At 35.2% G+C, this 19,572-nt stretch overlaps 1 protein-coding gene across 1 annotated transcript in view; it reads left to right on the top strand.

The window, feature by feature from the left end:
• CEP290 (centrosomal protein 290) overlaps positions 1–19,572 on the top strand; it is a 96,787-nt gene that overhangs the window by 23,308 nt on the left and 53,907 nt on the right. Inside the window, exons 18-24 of the mRNA XM_082666888.1 lie at positions 592–704; positions 2,258–2,342; positions 2,896–3,038; positions 15,533–15,697; positions 16,093–16,242; positions 17,838–17,953; positions 19,430–19,532. Of these exons, the coding sequence (XP_082523014.1) occupies positions 592–704; positions 2,258–2,342; positions 2,896–3,038; positions 15,533–15,697; positions 16,093–16,242; positions 17,838–17,953; positions 19,430–19,532 (875 nt within the window). The remainder of the gene's footprint in view (positions 1–591; positions 705–2,257; positions 2,343–2,895; positions 3,039–15,532; positions 15,698–16,092; positions 16,243–17,837; positions 17,954–19,429; positions 19,533–19,572) is intronic.

Here is a 19,572-nt window from a genome sequence, read left to right as displayed (position 1 = left end):
CCCCCATGCCCCCTCCGTGTCCTCAAGTCCATTCTCTATGTCTATATCTTTATTCCTGCCCTGCCACTAGTTTCATCAATACCATTTTTTTTTTTAGATTCCATATATATGCATTAGCATACAATATTTGTTTTTCTCTTTCTGACTTACTTCACTCTGTATGACAGACTCTAGGTCCATCCACCTCGCTACAAATAACTCAATTTCGTTTCTTTTTATGGCTGAGTAATATTCCATTGTATCTTAAAAGCTTTTGCACAGCAAAGGAAACCATAAACAAGATGAAAAGCCAACCCTCAGAATGGGAGAAAATATTTGCAGATGAAACAACAGACAAAAGATTAATCTCTAAAATATACAAACAGCTCATGGAGCTCAATATCAAAAAATAAACAACTTATTAATATCTTATTAAAAGTGAGCTAAATCAGGAAGTTGTATAGGAGGCTACATATAGATCAAGGATTTTGGAAATAATTATTCTACATTTTGTTTGAGTTAAAATTTGATTCTAGTTTTTAAGAGTTAAAGTATTGGAATAATAGCAGAGTTATTTTTATGCTTCTCATTTGTTAATTCTTTTATATGTAGGATTAACTGTTGAGAACCTGAACCTAACTGAAGACTTTTCTCAAGAGAATAAAATGGAAGGAAGAAAATTTGATTTCATTAGCCTCAAAAATATGAGTGAAGCACAATCAAAGGTAAATAGTAAGGTACTGCTATGGTGAAGAGAATAAAGAAAAATATTATTATCAGGGCTTTCATTTCTGCCCCCATTGTCTCATTTTGGACATTGCTTCTTTTTATACTTGTTAAATAAAAGGAAAATGTTTTATTTCAATAACCTGTCAATCCCAAGATTCATTAATGAGACATTATTTATTCTGAATACAGATTAGGAGTTCAGATAAAGTAGAGCTGCCGCATAGGAAACCATCATTCAATATTCCACAGTCATGTCAGAATGAGCCTGAAGAGAATATGACCATAGGATCATTATCAAGAATGTTATCTGAAATTCATCACAGTGTAGAAAGTGAAGTGGATCCTTTTGTCTCTTTAACTAGACATTCTTCATCTATACAAGTGAAAGATAATATTTCACCTCTAGAAACTATTACAATAAGAGAGATTTTTAAAGCACCCTGTCTATAGTCTTTAACAAATCTAGAATCATTAGTCAATACCTTTAGTAGGGAGAATCATGAAGAAATAAATGACCATTTATACTCTGTTTCTGATGAATCTATGAAGAAAGTATCAGGAAGCCATCAGGCACTTGAGAAGACTAATTTCACATAAAAAAGTGATTCTTCTTTACGAGCCTTATCAACAGCTTCAGACTTAATGCAGAAGTTATCACTTAGGCAAAAATCTGCAATACTTTGTCAACAAATTCATGAAAATAGAGCTGACGTGGCTAAATCACAAGTAGCAGCATCAGAAGATGAACAGGTTCATACCCCAATAAACTACGCTTATACCAATTTCAAAGAAGATGTAGGAAAAAGTGAAGTACCCGTACAGACAGAGATTTTGAAAAGTAATCTTGAAGTTAATGTTCTGGACCCTGTGCCAATTACTGCACAATCAAAATTATCTCAGATAGATCCACTTGCAAATCTTATAGAACAGCTATGGACAGAACTAGTATTTCTTAGATCTCAGGTGAGCTCTCCTCCAAATTACATTCCTGGGATTTTTTTTTTAATTCTTTTTTATGACTAACAAAATTCGATAAGTAGCAATTATAATAAGAATTCTTTTATGTTTGCACATTAACACTAATTTATACACATTCTGTCTTTTAAAAGATCTAAAAATGCAATACATCTGAAATGAACTCATTGACTTGCCTAATTTATTAAATGTTTCTTTAGAATGAAGCCATAGCACAGGATTTATTGATCAAAGAAGCACAAAGTAGAAATGCAGAAATAGAGCTTGAACGTCATAGAAGCCAGGCAGAACGGGTAGTGTAAAGGCAGATCATTAAAAGAGATGATTGTGGTGCCAAAGACAAAAACCTTCCTTATCTGTTTGCCTTTTGCCATGGGTGTGGGGTCGGGGGGGAGGTGGGAGGAGGATCATTATCTGTTTTACCTTTTAGATTTTATTTTATTTTTGTGAGTGCTGCTACGTTTCTGTAGCTTGCTGTGGGTATGTTAAACCTCAATTGGTCAAACTTCTTTAAACTTCAAAACTATTGTCATTTTTTTTTAAATCAATTTTTTTCTCTTTATGTTTTGTTTAGAATGAATTTCTTTCAAGAGAACTAATTGAAAAAGAAAGAGATTTAGAAAGAAGTAGAACAATAATAGCCAAGTTTCAGAATAAATGTAAGTCACTATTATCTCTTATTTTTCTTATTTATTTAGTCTGTACTGAAAATTATGGGATTGAAAGGACTTTACTACATTCTGTTTTCTAGTCTGTTTTAGCCTTAACTAACTATAATGTATAGACTTCAGTCTCTCATTCATCTATTTGGTTTGCCTTGCTATATTCATTTTCAGAGCATGTTATTAATCTGAATTTATTGTGATGATAAATAAGTCTATTTTTCTCTTTTGTTCTCTAATGAAAGTACAGTTAGAAAAACAAATTTAAGAAATTTTTAATATAAAGTAAAGGCAAAGTATGCTTATGATTTATTTCTTTCAGCCATGAGATATATATATATATATATATATGCACAGGATTTAAATAGGTGTGTGATTTAACTTCATCATTCACACATTGGATTTATAGTTGAATTTTTTGTACATTTATTTGCATTTGCATTTTATAAATGGGTTATTTTTACTGTATGTGAAATATTTGTAATCTATATAGCATAGTGTAAATTGTAAAAAAATCTATTCATTCAATGAAAAAAATATTTCATTTTAGTAAAAGAATTAGTTGAAGAAAATAAGCAACTTGAAGAAGGTATGAAAGAAATATTGCAAGCTATTAAGGAAATGCAGAAAGATCCTGATGTTAAAGGAGGGGAAACATCTCTAATTATTCCCAGTCTTGAAAGACTAGTTAATGTAAGTTATTTTTATATTAATGGTTTTATTTTGTTGTTTCATCACTTCAAAGATATTGTTCCACTCTCATTGATCTCCACAGTTTCTGATGAAACATTTGTTGTCATTTGAGTCATTGTTCTCCCGTATGAAATGTGTAGTTCTTCTTGGGCTACTTGCAAAACTTTCTCTTTTTATTTGGTTTTTGCCAGTTTGACTGCAATGTGCCAAGGGTGTGTATGTGTGTGTATGTGTGTGTGTAGCTTGTTTGGGGTTTGCTGAGCTTGAATCTGTTCACTTATGCTATTCACCACAATTGGGAAGTTTTCTGCCATTAATTTCTTCAATCATTTTTTTGCCTCATTCTCTCTGGGACTCCACTGAAACATGTTAGGCCTTTTGATATTGTCCCACAACTCCTTGAGGCTCTGTTCATTTTTTCGTTCCTAATTTTTTATCTTTTCTGTTCCCAGTTGGATAATTCCCATTGATTTATCTTCAAGTTCACTGATACTTTCTTCTGTCATCTCCATTTTTCTGTTTTAATGGTCAGCTTGAGACCTGGCAGAGCTTTTACACAGAATTTGGAGATCCCTTTTGTTGGTTCTTTTCCTTCTGGAATTCCCCTCTCACTATTCTGTGGCTTTGGGTCCTATCCTCTGGTTTTTAGGCCAGAAAGAAGACAGGTCACTGGAACTGCAGCTTGCCCTCTCAGTTAAGCCTTAAAAACAACAAATTTACTGCTTGCTAGTCCTGTCTTCCAAGTTTCAAGTCCCCTCCAAAATCTGTTGCTTTTGTTCATTTTCTAGAACTTTTATGTAGTAGTTTTTTGTATTCACTTGTTAAATGTGGGAGGGTAGGTCTGTTAGGACCTTACACCACAAACCTAGAAGTGTAATAGGATGTAGTAAGAATATTTTGAATATTTAAAGACTTAAGAATTACTATGAGAAAGATTTTAGCCATTAAATGATGTTCTATTTATATTTACCATATAGGGACTTAAGAGTTCTACGGTATTGATGAGTGTCTGTTATATAAACTTGAATAAAACATAAATTTTTAGATTCTTAATATTTAAATCTATGTCATTTACATGATCTGAACATACTTAACATGCATTATTATACTATGCTTGATTTATATAGAAAAAAGTCTTATTCATTGAATTGCTTTTTTTATGATTAGTCAATAGTTGAATACTTTTATTTTTGAATTTTAATTTATTTTTTTATGCAGCAGGTTCTTATTAGTTACCTATTTTATATATATTAGTGTATATATGTCAGTCCCAATCTCCCAATTCATCCCACCACCACCGACTCCCGCCACTTTCCCCCCTTGGTGTACATACGTTTGTTCTCTACATCTGTGTCTCAATTTCTGCCCTGCAAACCGGTTCATCTGTACCATTTTTCTAGGTTCCACATACATGTGTTAATATACGATATTTGTTTTTCTCTTTCTAACTTACTTCACTCTGTATGACAGTCTCTAGATCCATCCACATCTCAACAAATGACCCAATTTCGTTCCTTTTTATGGCTGAGTATATTCGATTGTATATATGTACCACATCTTCTTTATCCATTCGTCTGTCGACGGGCATTTAGGTTGCTTCCATGACCTGGCTATTGTAAATAGTGCTGCAATGAACATTGGGGCGCCTATGTCTTTTTGAGTTATGGTTTTCTCTGGGTATATGCCCAGTAGTGGGATTGCTGGGTCATATGGTAATTCTATTTTTAGTTTTTTAAGGAATCTCCATACTGTTCTCCATAGTGGCTGAATCAGTTTACATTCCCACCAACAGTGTAAGAGGGTTCCCTTTTCTTCACACCCTCTCCAGCATTTGTTGTTGTAGATTTTCTGATGCTGCCCATTCTAACCAATGTGAGGAGATACCTCATTGTAGTTTTGATTTGCATTTCTCTAATAATTAGTGATGTTGAGCAGCTTTTCATGTGCTTCTTGGCCATCTGTATGTCTTCTTCGGAGAAATGTCTATTTAGGTCTTCTGCCCATTTTTGGATTCGGTTGTTTGTTATTTTAATATTGAGCTGCATGAGCTGTTTATATATTTTGGAGATTAATCCTTTGTGCATTGATTCGTTGGCAAATATTTTCTCCCGTTCTGAGGGTTCTCTTTTTGTCTTGTTTGTAGTTTCCTTTGATTTGCAGAAGCTTTAAAGTTGCATTAGGTCCCATTTGTTTATTTTTGTTTTTATTTACATTACTCTAGGAGGTGGATCAAAAAAGATCTTGCTGTGATTTATGTCAAACAGTGTTCTGCCTATGTCTTCCTCTAAGAGTTTTATAGTATCTGGCCTTACATTTAGGTCTATTCCATTTTGAGTTTATTTTTGTGTATGGTGTTAGGGAGTGTTCTAATTTCATTCTTTTACATGTAGCTGTCCAGTTTTCCCAGCACCACTTATTGAAGAGGCTGTCTTTTCTCCATTGTATATCCTTGCCTCCTTTGTCATAGATTAGTTGACCATAGGTGCGTGCTTTATCTCTGGGCTTTCTATCATTTTCCATTGATCTATGTTTCTGTTTTTGTGCCAGTACCATACTGTCTTGATTACTGTCGCATTGTAGTATAGTCTGAAGTCAGGGAGCCTGATTCCTCAAGCTCCGTTTTTCTTTCTCAAGATTGCTTTGGCTATTTGGGGTCTTTTGTGTTTCCATACAAATTGTGAAATTTTTTGTTCTGTGAAAAATGCCAGTGGTAGTTTGAAAGGGATTGCATTGAACCTGTAGATTGCTTTGGGTAGTAGAGTCATTTTCACAATGTTGATTCTTCCAATCCAAGAACATGGTGTATCTCTCCATCTATTTGTATCACCTTTAATTTCTTTCATCAGTGTCTTATAATTTTCTTCATACAGGTCTTTTGTCTCCTTAGGCAGGTTTATTCCTAGGTATTTTATTCTTTTTGTTGCAGTGGTAAGTGGGAGTGTTTTCTTAATTTCACTTTGAGATTTTTGATCATTAGTGTATAATAATTCAAGAGATTTCTCTGCATTAATTTTGTATCCTGCTACTTTGCCAAATTCATTGATTAGCTCTAGTAGTTTTCTGGTAGCCTCTTTAGGATTCTCTACGTGTAGTATCATGTCATCTGCAAACAGTGACAGCTTTACTTCTTCTTTTCCAATTTGCATTCCTTTTATTTCTTTTTCTTCTCTGGTTGCTGTGGCTAAAACTTCGAAAACTATGTTGAATAATACTGGTGAGAGTAGGCAAGCTTGTCTTGTTCCTGATCTTAGTGGAAATGGTTTCAGTTTTTCACCATTGAGGACGATGTTGGCTGTGGGTTTGTCATATATGGCCTTTATTATGTTGAGATAAGTTCGCTCTCTGCCTACTTTCTGGAGGATGTTTTTCATAAATTGGTGTTGAATTTTGTCGGAATCTTTCTCTGCATCTATTGAGATGATCATCTGGTTTTTCTCCTTCAATTTGTTAATTTGGTGTTTCACATTGATTGATTTGCATATATTGAAGAATCCTTGCATTCCTGGGATAAATCCCACTTGATCATGGTGTATGATCTTTTTAATGTAGTGTTGGATTCTGTTTGCTAGTATTTTGTTGAGAATTTTTGCATCTATATTCATCAGTGATATTGGCCTGTAGTTTTCTTTCTTTGTGACATCTTTTTCTGGTTTTGGTATCAGGGTGATGGTGGCTTCGTAGAATGAGTTTGGGAGTGTTCCTCCCTCTGCTGTATTTTGGAAGTGTTTGAGAAGGATAGGTGTTAAGTCTTCTCTAAATGTTTGATAGAATTCTCCTGTGAAGCCATCTGGTCCTGAACTTTTGTTTGTTGGAAGATTTTTAATCACAGTTTGCATTTCAGTGCTTGTGATTGGTCGGTTCATATTTTCTATTTCTTCCCGGTTCAGTCTTGGAAGGTTGTACGTTTCTAAGAATTTGTCCATTTCTTCCAGGTTGTCCATTTTATTGGCATAGAGTTGCTTGTAGTAGTCTCTCATGATCCTTTGTATTTCTGCAATGTCAGTTGTTACTTCTCCTTTTTCATTTCTACTTCTAGTGATTTTAGTCTTCTCCCTTTTTTTCTTGATGAGTCTGGCTAATGGTTTATCAATTTTGTTTATCTTCTCAAAGAACCAGCTTTTAATTTTATTGATCTTTGCTATCATTTCCTTCATTTCTTTTTCATTTATTTCTGATCTGATCTTTATGATTTCTTTCCTTCTGCTAACTTCGGGGTGTTTTTGTTCTTCTTTCTCTAACTGCTTTAGGTGTAAGGTTAGTTTGTTTATTTGAGATGTTTCTTGTTTTTTAAGGTAGGATTGTATTGCTATAAACTTCACTCTTTTTTTTTTTTTTTTTTTTGCTGTACGTGGGCCTCTCACTGTTGTGGCCTCTGCAGTTGCGGAGCACAGGATCCGGATGCGCAGGCTCAACGGCCATGGCTCACGGGCCTAGCCGCTCCGCTGCATGTGGGATCTTCCCAGACCAGGGCACGAACCTGTGCCCCCTGCATCGGCAGGTGGACTCTCAAGCACTGTGCCACCAGGGAAGCCCCTATACTTCACTCTTAAAACTGCTTTTGCTTCATCCCATAGGTTTTGGTCGTCGTGTTTTCATTGTCATTTGTTTCTAGGTATTTTTTGATTTCCTCTTTGATTTCTTCACTGATTTCTTGGTTATTAAGTAGTGTATTGTTTAGCCTCCATGTGTTTATATTTTTTACAGATTTTTTCCTGTAATTGATTTCTAGTCATAACGTTGTGGTCAGAAAAGATACCTGATATGATTTCAATTTTCTTAAATTTATCAGGGTTTGATTTGTGACCTAATATATGATCTATCCTGGAGAATGTTCTATGAGCATTTGAGAAGAAAGTGTATTCTGTTGTTTTTGGATGGAATGTCCTATAAATACCAATTAAGTCCATCCTGTTTAATGCATCATTTAAAGCTTGTGTTTTCTTATTTATTTTCATTTTGGATGATCTGTCCATTGGTGAAAGTGGGGTGTTAAAGTCCCCTACTATGATTGTGTTACTGTCGATTGTGTTACTGTCGATTTCCCTTTTTATGGCTATTAGTATTTGCCTTATGTATTGAGGTGCTCCTCTGTTGGGTGCATAAATATTTACAGTTGTTATATCTACTTCTTGGATTGATCCCTTGATCATTATGTAGTGTCCTTCTTTGTCTCTAGTAATAGTCTTTGTTTTAAAGTGTATTTTATCTGATATGAGATTTGCTACTCCAGCTTTCTTTTGATTTCCATTTGCATGGAATATCTTTTTCCATCCCCTCTCTTTCAGTCTGTATGTGTCCCTAGGTCTGAAGTGGGTCTCTGGGTCTCTCTGAAGTGGGTAGACAGCATATATACGGGTCTTGTTTTTGTATCCATTCAGGCAGTCTATGTCTTTTGGTTGGAGCATTTACTCCATTTACATTTAAGGTAATTATCAATATGTATGTTCCTATTACCATTTTCTTAATTGTTTTGGGTTTGTTATTGTAGGTCTTTTCCTTCTCTTGAGTTTCCTGCCTAGAGAAGTTCCTTTAGTATTTGTTGTAAAGCTTGTTTGGTGGTGCTGAATTCTCTTAGCTTTTGCTTGTCTGTAAAGGTTTTTAATTTCTCTGTCAGATCTGAATGAGGTCCTTGCTGGGTAGAGTAATCTTGGTTGTAGGTTTTTCCCTTTCATCACTTTAAATATGTCCTGCCATTTCCTTCTGGCTTGCAGAGTTTCTGCTGAACGATCAGCTATTAACCTTATGGGGATTCCCTTGCATGTTATTTGTTGTTTTTCCCTTGCTGCTTTTAATAATTTTTGTTTGTATTTAATTTTTCATAGTTTGATGAATATGTGTCTTGACATGTTTCTCCTTCAATTTATCCTGTATGGGACTCTCTGTGCTTCCTGGACTTGATTAACTATTTCCTTTCCCATATCAGGGAAGTTTTCAACTATAATCGCTTCAAATATTTTCTCAGTCCCATTCTTTTTCTCTTCTTCTGGGACCCCTGTAATTAGAATGTTGTTGCATTTAATGTTGTCCCAGAGGTCTCTGAGACTGTCCTCAATTCTTTTCAGTCTTTTTTATTTATTCTGCTCTGCAATAGTTATTTCCACTATTTAATCTTCCAGGTCACTTATCCGTTCTTCTGCCTCAGTTATTCTGCTATTGATCCCTTCTAGAGCATTTTTAATTTCATTTATTGTGTTGTTCATCACATTTTGTTTGCTCTTTAGTTCTTCTAGGTGCTTGTTAAACGTTTCTTGTATTTTCTCCAATCTATTTCCAAGATTTTGGATCATTTTTACTAATAATATTCTCAATTCTTTTTCAGGTACACTGCCTATTTCCTCTTCATTTGTTACATCTGGTGGGTTTTTGCCTTGCTCCTTCATCTGCTATGTGGTTCTCTATCTTCTCATTTTGCTTAACTTACTGTGTTTGGGGTCTCCTTTTCGCAGGCTGCAGGTTCGTAGTTCCTGTTGTTTTTGGTGTCTGCCCTCAGTGGCTAAGGTTGGTTCAGTGGGTTGTGTAGGCTTCCTGGTGGAGGGGACTAGTGCCTATGTTCTTGTGGATGAGGCTGGATCTTGTCTTTCTGGTCGGCAGGTCCACGTCTGGTGGTGTGTTTTGGAGTGTCTCTGACCTTATTATGATTATAGGCAGCCTCTCTGCTAATGGGTGTGGTTGTGTTCCTGTCTTGCTAGTTGTTTGGCATAGGGTGTCCAGCACCGTAGCTTGCTGGTCATTGAGTGGAGCTGGGTCTTGGCTGAGATGGAGATTTCTGGGAGATTTTCGCCGTTTGGTATTACATGGAGCTGAGAGGTCTCTGGTGGACCAATGTCCTGAACTTGGCTCTCCCACCTCAGAGACACAGCCCTGATGCCTGTGTGGGGCACCAAGAGCCTGTTATCCACACAGCTCAGAATAAAAGGGAGAACAGATGAAAGAAAGAATGAAAAAGATGAAATAAAATAAAATGAAATGGTTATTAAAATAAAAATATTTTAAAAATTTTTAATGTAATCAAAAAAAAGAAAGAAGTGAGCAACCAAATCAAAAAATAAATCCACCAATGATAAAAAGAGCTGAAAACCATACTAAGAGAAAAAGAAAGAAAAAACAGACAGACAGAACCCTAGGACAAATGGTAAAAGCAAAGCTATATAGACAAAATCACACACAGAAGCATACACATACACACTCATAAACAGAGAAAAAGGGAAAAAATATGTATCGTTGCTTCCCAAGTCCACGTCCTCAATTTGGGATGATTTGTTGTCTATTCAGGTATTCCATAGATGCAGGGTACATCAAATTGATTGTGGAGATTTAATCCGCTGCTCCTGAGGCTGCTGGGAGAGATTTCCCTTTCTCCTCTTTGTTCGTCCAGCTCCTGGGGTTTAGCTTTGGATTTGTACCCGTCTCTGCGTGTAGCTCACCTAAGGGCATCTGTTCCTCGCTCAGACAGGATGGGGTTAAAGGAGCTGCTGATTCTGGGCTCTGGCTCACTAATGCTGCGGGGAGGGAGGGGTACGGAGTGTGGGGCGAGCCTGCGACGGCAGAGGACCACGTGACGTTGCACCAGCCTGAGGATCTGTGTTCTCCCAGGGAAGTTGTCCCTGGATCATGGGACCCTAGCAGTGGCGGGCTGCACAGGCTCCTGGGAGGGGCGGTGTGGATACTGACCTGTGCTCGCACACAGGCTTCTTGGTGCCGGTGGCAGCCGCCTTAGCGTCTCATGCCCGTCTCTGGGGTCCGCACTCATAGCTGCGGCTCGCGCCAGTCTCTGGAGCTCCTTTAAGCAGCGCTCTTAATCCCCTCTCCTCGCGCACCAGGAAACAAAGAGGGAAGAAAAAGTCTCTTGCCTCTTCGGCCTTTCCAGACATTTTCCTGGACTCCCTCCTGGATAGCTATGGCGCACTAGCCCCGTTTAGGCTGTGTTCACGCAGCCAACCCCTGTCCTCTCCCTGGAATCCGACTGAAGCCCAAGCCTCGGCTCCCAATCCCCGCCCGCCCCGGCGGGGGAGCAGACAAGCCTCTCCGGCTGGTCGGCACCGATCCTCTGTGTAGGAATCTCTCCGCTTTGCCCTCCGCACCCCTGTTGCTGTGCTCTCCTCCGTGGCGCCAAAGCTTCCCCCCTCTGCCACCTGCAGTCTCCGCCCGCGAAGGGGCTTCCTAGTGTGTGGAAGCTTTCCCTCCTTCACAGCTCCCTCCCGCTGGTGCAGATCCCGTCCCTATTCTTTCGTCTCTGTTTTATTTATTTTTTTTCTTTTGCCCTACCCTGATACGTGGGGAGTTTCTTGCCTTTTGGGAGGTCTAAGGTCTTCTGCCAGCATTCAGTAGGTGTTCTGTAGGAGTTGTTCCACATGTAGATGTATTTCTGATGTATTTGTGGGGAGGAGGGTGATCTCCATGTCTTACTCTTCCGCCATCTTGAAGCTCCTCCCTCCCATACACATTTTAAGATTTTTTGTTCTAGTTCTGTAAAACATGCCACTGGTAATTTGATAGGGATTGCATTGAATCTGTAGATTGCTGTGAGTAGGATAGTCATTTTCACAATATTGATTTTTCCAATCCAAGAACATGGTATATCTCTCCATCTGTTTGCATCATTTTTGATGTCTTTCACGAGTGTCTTAGAGTTTTCTGAGTCAGGTCTTTTACCTCCTTAGGTAGGTTTATTCCTAGGTATTTTATTCTTTTTGTTGCAATGGTGAATGGGATTGTTTGCTTAATTTCTCTTTCTTATCTTTCGTTGTTAGTGTATAGGAATGCAAGTGATTTCTGTGCATTAATTTTGTTTCCTGCAACTTTAGCAAATTCATTGATTAGCTCTAGTAGTTTTCTGGTGGCATCTTTAGGATTCTCTATGTATAGTATCATGTCATCTGCAAACAGTGACAGTTTTACTTCTTCTTTTCCAATTTGTATTCCTTTTATTTCTTTTCCTTCTCTGATTGCCGTGGCTAGGACTTACAAAGTATGTTGAATAATAGTGGTGAGAGTGGAAATCCTTGTCTTTTTCCTGATCTTAGAGGAAAGGCTTTCAGTTTTTTACCATTGAGAATGATGTTTGCTGTGGGTTTGTCGTATATGGCCTTTATGATGTTGAGGTAGGTTCCCTCTGTGCCCACTTTCTGGAGAGTTTTTATCATAAATGGGGTGTTGAATTTTGTCAAAAGCTTTTTCTGCATCTATTGAGATGATCATATGGTTTTTCTTCTTCAATTTGTTAATATGGTGTATCACATTGATTGATTTGCGTATATTGAAGAATCCTTGCATACCCTGGATAAATCCCACTTGATCATGGTGTATGGTCCTTTTAATGTGTTGTTGGATTCTGTTTGCTAGTGTTTTGTTGAGGATTTTTGCATCTATATTCATCAGTGATATTGGTCTGTAATTTTCTTTCTTTGTAGTATCTTTGTCTGGTTTTGGTATCAGGGTGATGATGGCCTCATAGAATAAGTTTGGGGGTGTTCCTTCTTCAATTTTTTGGAAGAGTTTGAGAAAATTGGTGTTACCTCTTCTCTAAATATTTGATAGAATTCACCTGTGAAGCCATCTGATCCTGGAACTTTTGTTTGTTGGAAGATTTTTAATCACAGTTTCAATTTCAGTGCTTGTGATTGGTCTCTTCATATTTTCTATTTTTTCCTGGTTCAGTCTTGGAAGGTTATACCTTTCTACGAATTTGTCTGTTTCTTCAAGGTTGTCCATTTTATTGGCATAGAGTTGCTTGTAGTAGTCTCTTAGGATGCTTTGTATTTCTACAGTGTCAGTTGTAACTTCTCCATTTTCATTTCTAATTTTATTGATTGGAGTCCTCTCCCTCTTTTTCTTGATAAGTCTGGCTAAAGGTTTATCAATTTTGTTTATCTTCTTAAAGAACCAGCTTTTAGTTTTATTGATCTTTGCTATTGTTTTCTTTGTTTCTGTTTCATTGATGTCTGCTCTAATCTTTATTATTTCTTTCCTTCTACTAACTTTTGGTTTTGTTTGTTCTTCTTTCTCTAGTTCCTTTAGGTGTAAGGTTAGATTGTTTATTTGAGATTTTTCTTGTTTCTTGAGGTAGGCTTGTATTGCTCTAAACTTCCCTCTTAGAACTGTTTTTGCTGCATCCCATAGGTTTTGGATCATCATGTTTTCTTTGTCATTTGTCTCTAGGTATTTTCTGATTTTGTCTTTGATTTCTTCAGTGATCTCTTAGTTATTTAGTAACATATTGTTTAGCCTCCATGTGTTTGTGTTTTTTATGTTTTTTTCCTTTTAATTGACTTCTAATCTCATAGTATTGTGGTCGAAAAAGATGTTTGATATGATTACAGTTTTCTTAAATTTACTGAGGCTTGATTTGTGACCCAAGATGTGATCCATCCTGGAGAATGTTCTGTGTGCACTTGAGAAGAAAGTGTAATCTGCTGTTTTTGGATGGAATGTCCTACAAATATCAATTAAATCTAACTGGTCTATTGTGTCATTTAAAGCTTGTCTTTCCTTATTAATTTTCTGTCTGGATGATCTGTCCATTGGTGAAGTGAGGTGTTTAAGTCCCCCACTATTATTGTGTTACTCTCGATTTCCTCTTTTATAGCTGTTAGCTGTTGCCTTATGTATTGAGGTGCTCCTATGTTGGGTGCATATATATTTCTAATTGTTATATCTACTTCTTGGATTGATCCCTTGATCATTATGTGGTGTCCTTCCTTGTCTCTTGTAACATTCTTTATTTTAAAGTCTATTTTATCTGATATGAGTATTGCTACTCCAGCTTTCTTTTGATTCCAATTTGCATGGAATGTTTTTTTTTATAATAATACCATTTTATTAGCAGAGAGTGATACTAGTATGTTAAAATCTTTCTGAGGTAGAGAATCATTTAACAAAATTTATGAAACCCTTTTGATTTCCTTTGTTCCCTATATATCCCTTTATAATTCTGACTTTTCTTCTCTGGTTGGTGACTTTGTTTTTTCTCCACTGTTTTAAGTATCTAAAATGATTCTTCATACTTTCTTATGTGAATATCTTTTATCTGTGATGCTGCCCACTACTAATACTCAGATCAAACTCTGTTCTACAAGGGAAACTCTATTTAGTGACCAAATAGAAACAGAATAATAGCCCAGAAAGATTCTACGTTTTTTTATTTTTGTTTATTTATTTTTTTAATTTTTTTATTTTAATTGACAGCCTGTGGCCTTCCTAGGATTCTTGTTTCCATCGATTTTGTCTGCTTCTCTTCTGGGTTATCATTTTTTTTTCTGATTGATATGCCCTATCTGAATGACCTAACACTACGTCCTCTAAGAAATCATCAGAATCAATGACAGTTTAGATCAGATAATTCCGGCTTCTGCACTTTAGTTCACTTTCTATTGCTGTAGGGTGTTTTTCAGGGCCCCTAATCACCATCTAATTCAATTTCATTTTACCACAAGGATTTATAGATAGCATGTTGCTATTTTTCAGCAAGACAACTAACTAGACTACTTTGTCATCTGTCAGAATACCTCCTTCTGCCTACTTCTTTCTGCTATCCCCTTTTAATTAGTATAAATTATTACTCCACATGGCCTGCTCTCATCTCCTTAGGGTAAAGGCTTACTCTTACAGACCTACTGCCTTGAGTTAAATCCCAGATCACCCTCCTGAATAGGATATTACATATGATTTTACTCATCTTACTTTCTTTGTCTTCTGCTTTAATTTCTGAAGCTTTACCATGCATTTAACAGTTTTGTTCCATAAAGTCCAGATCTATTGGTACGTATGTATTGTGTATATGTGTACGTGGGGGTAGGTATATTTATATAGGCCATTATTGGGGAATTAGGAGCAGTGAAGCCTCTTGGATAGTATTTTAATATTTGACAGATTATTTTTGCTTATCCAGCACTCTTGGATAACAATTGGATAACTATTTTATCATACTTTGCCTTTGTTATTATGTATGCTTCAACTGGAGAGGAAGCAATGAAAAATTTAATTAATTAAATGTAGTAGCTATTTCATTCCTTTGCTCATGCTTTAAATTCAGATGCTTCATGGTTTCAAAGCATTTACATATAAATTATCTCATTTTGACTGTATAAAAACCTTGTGAAGTTGACAGAGCTAACATTATTTCCTCTTCTTTAGAGTTAAGGAAGCTAAGGTATAAGGAATTTCAAGTCACTTGCCCAGCAAATAAGAGATTGGTTAATATTTGAACCCTAGTCATGTTGTTCCTGTCTAGTTGTTTTTCTGATCTACCAGTCTATTTGGATTAGCTAGATATTGTTAATTGTTAGAAGGAAGTGATTAGTATGCTTGGTAATACTGTTGTAGATTAAACTGGTATTTTATCAATTTAAATTTATAAATAAGAGATATATTTGGTATATTTTATTATACATGGGAATAGTAAAATGCTTAAGTGTGAATTTGACTTAAACATAGATTTTTTACTATGACTTTAGTGTTTTTCTTCACATTTCTTCTATATAATTTGAATATATTAGGCTATAGAATCAAAGAATGCAGAAGGAATATTTGATGCCAATCTGCATTTAAAAGCCCAAGTTGATCAACTTACTGGAAGGAATGAAGAATTAAGACAGGAGCTCAGGGAATCTCGGAAGGAGGCTATAAATTATTCTCAGCAGTTGACAAAAGCAAATTTAAAGGTGAGAATTTTATTATATAAAAGAAAATGCTAAGCATATGAATAAAGATTTAATATGAAACATTTAATTTTTTTTAATGACTATTTAATGAGAAAATGCCCCTTGAATTAATTCTTTCAACGTTTGGAAACCTTCTGTTTGAATTTTTTTAATTAAATTAGTGGAAAAATAAGTACTGTGTAACATAAAAGGATACAAAAATTCTAAATCTATTCCTAGACATTTCTAAGTAGTAGTAATTATAAATTAAATTATAATTTAATTAATACTTGGCAGAGCATTCATATATCTACTTGTTCAAGATATTCAGTAGGAAGTGTTAGTTACTGCTTTTAAATTTGTCTTTCTTTGGGTGTAAGAGATGAGATTCTCATTTCTGAACTGTTCGTTTGCAGATAGATCATCTTGAAAAAGAGACCAGTCTTTTACGACAATCAGAAGGATCAAATGTTGTGTTTAAAGGAGTAGACTTACCTGATGGGGTAGCACCATCTAGTGCCAATATCATTAATTCTCAGAATGAATATTTAATACATATCTTACAGGTACTGAAAATTTTATATGTGAGTAACAAAAATAGTTGATAGTATGTTTTATAATTTAATCATCATATATTCCTTTGCGTTCTTAGAATATTAACAGTGAAATGTTTTTTTAATGATTTTGATATTAGATGGAATGTTATGAATAAAAGCAGTTTATTCCATTTATCTGAATGAGAAGCATGTGTGCCATTCATATGAAATATATGATTGACAGATAGAATAACATGCAGCTACTATAAGGTAGTAATGTATAAATAAGGTGAGCTCTTTTATTTATTGCTGGTTGGAAAAGCAATTCACATGAATAAAGTCTGACACAGCTTTTTGTGTAGTGATTAGAATTGTTCCTTTTTTTGTGTGTTAACTACAAGAAGAAACTTTTAAACAAAATTGTCTTTTATCTCTTTCTTCCCTTTACCCTATAAGGTATTAGTTAATCTGTTAGCAAATTAGAAAGGATACTGCTTGCCTTGTGTTTGTTTCTCAGTTTTGCTGTCTATATTACAGTCATTATGAATGGCATAGTGAGGGATGCTTTTCATTATTTCATTTGAGTGTGAATACCCGTAATATCACATACATTGCAAATATAATCACAAAAATGTGTTCAGAATCAATGAAAGTAAGTTTTTGATTATAAGCACTGCTGTTTCCCTTTCCTAAATAATCCATTTGTGAATATACTTGAGTTATGATTATCAGATGCTTGTATTTGTATATTATATTAATTAATCATTTTTTGAGTATTAGAATTTACTTATTAGAACATTATAATTCATGTTATATCATTACTTTTAAATTTATAATTTTAGCATTATTCATGAATTTATTCTTCTTCAATACAGGAACATTGTCAATAAGTGATAGAAGTATTGCATTGTCATGTTACTTGTGATAAGATTCATTTTTTTCATCTTTATATAAAAAACACATGAGAAGCATTGTGGTAGATTAGAGAACCAATTTGGAATCTGAAAACCTGTTCAAAGTGGCAAAACAAGTACTTGGACTCCCAATCCTAAGGCAGCATAGAGTGATAGAAGTAGCAAGGTCTTTGGAGTCAGCCAAACCTGACTGCAAGTGTTAGATCTGCAATATGTAAAGCACCTGGCACTGAGCTTGGCATGTGTGCTTAGAAAATGGTTACCAAGGCTAGTATTAATGAGTTTTTTAATGTTGAGTAAGTTACTTGATCTTTCTAAGTCTCAAATTTCTTCATCTTCAAAATGAAATAATTGGAAAGGACAATTTGACTGGAGCTATGAATGCATATGTTCATTAAAGGGTATGTGGGACTGAGTGGCTAAAGGTAAGTTTGTAACCACTGTATCTGATCATTTGTATGGTTACTGTAACTATTCTGTATGATGAAAATAATTTTATCTGTTTCATAGCACTTCTCATTTACACATATTACCTCATTCCATATGCCATAAGGTATTCAGAATAATCATAGAAATGACCTGTGCTGCTTATGGATTTGCTATTATCTTTTGTATATTTTTCTATAATCTTGTCAGAATATGAATTTATACCTTCAAATTTAAAATATATCCTGATGCTTTTTTCATTCTCATTTTTAAACCAATTTTTAGGAACTAGAATATAAAGAAAATAAGTTAAAGAATTTAGAAGATTCTCTTGAAGACTATAACAGAAAATTCGCAGTAATTCGTCATCAACAGAGCTTATTATATAAAGAATACCTAAGGTATAGGTGTTAGCAAAACTTTATAAATATAATTGAAGAATATTCGTGTTAAAGCTAAGTAACAAAAAATATTTAGATATTTTCTTTTACTTTTTCTTCCTGCCTCTTCACCTCCGCTTTGTGTCTTAGTTCCTTATCTATAAAATTCTGTGATAGTAATACTTTTTCATAGGGTTATTATGAAACTTAAATGAATTATGTGAAAATGCCCAGATATGAGCATTTTGTGAATATTATAGCACATATGAACTGTTTATAAATGTCAGCTGTTAGCATCATTCTTCATCATCACCATCATCATTATTCATATATTTTCATGGGGAACTAACCTGTTTGTGCTTATCTCTGCCATCTCATCTGTACCAATGGACTAATATCCTTAGTAATAGTTAGAATACCTGATTAAAGGTGATTTAAACACTAAGAGTGACTACAATTTGATCTAACAAGAAAAACAAAGCTAATTATAGGATAGGTCATGTTTGGGAGTCTTATAGTATAGGTCATATTATCTCCTATGTTGGTTATAAAATAGCTGAAGGAAGGAGTTCAAGGAAGATGGAACCATGACCATTGAAGAAGAGGGGCATTTTTTTTTCACATAACTTTTTATTTTTACATGAAATTTTTTCCAGAGGCTGCTGGCAAACTTAGATCTCATGAGTCAGAATTGGGTTAATGAGCTGTCCAAGTCATATGTCCAGGTTTGAATCATTCAGTTCAAAGAGAATGCTGACACCATAATTGGTTTATGCCAAGCAGATTGCAGGTCTGGGTAGGCAACAATGTCTTATACACCTTCTTTTAAGTCTAATTATTTCTCATTTTGTTTGTATTCTAGATATTTTATAAGTATTTAACACTCAAATTTAAGAGTAGAGTCAGGGGCTTTCCTGGTGGCACAGTGGTTGAGAGTCCGCCTGCCGATGCAGGGGACACGGGTTCGTGCCCGTGGTCTGGGAGGATCCCACATGCCGCGGAGCGGCTGGGCCCGTGGGCCATGGCCGCTGAGCCTGCATGTCCAGAGCCTGTGGTCCGCAACAGGAGAGGCCACAACAGTGAGGGGCCCGTGTACCGAAAAAAAAAAAAGAATTTTACTATAAGAGTAGGGTCAGAATACTGAGACTTGATTTCCAGAATTAGTTTGGGGTATTGATTATTTTCTTAATTGTTTTCTGTTTTTAATAAAATATTTATAAGATTCAGCTGCAATTGTTATATTGTAACAATTGTAAAGTAATAATTTGTAGATAAATGAAAATGATAAAATAATTTCTTTACCTTTCATTTATTAAATAAAAATATAACTTTCAGGATAAATCCTTTCAAGTGGCATTTCTACTTATGTTATCAGGTATTGACTAGTTATGATTTCTCTTATTTTATAGAAACTAAATTTCCATAATCTATAGCTATCTCTTCCTATAGTTAAATATTTTATTAGGTTTACTGTATTGTCATTTTTATTTTTTTAAGTGAAAAGAAGACCTGGAAAACAGAATCTGAAACAATGAAAGAGGAAAAGAGAAAACTTGAGGATCAAATCCAACAAGATGCTATAAAAATAAAAGAATATAATGTAAGTAAAGCACTTTTAAGATCAATATATAATACTGTAC

This window comes from Grampus griseus, assembly GCF_964374135.1.
Source record: "Grampus griseus genome assembly, chromosome: 11".
Classification (NCBI taxonomy): Eukaryota; Metazoa; Chordata; class Mammalia; order Artiodactyla; family Delphinidae; genus Grampus; species Grampus griseus.
This window is presented reverse-complemented; position numbering and strand designations above follow the sequence as displayed.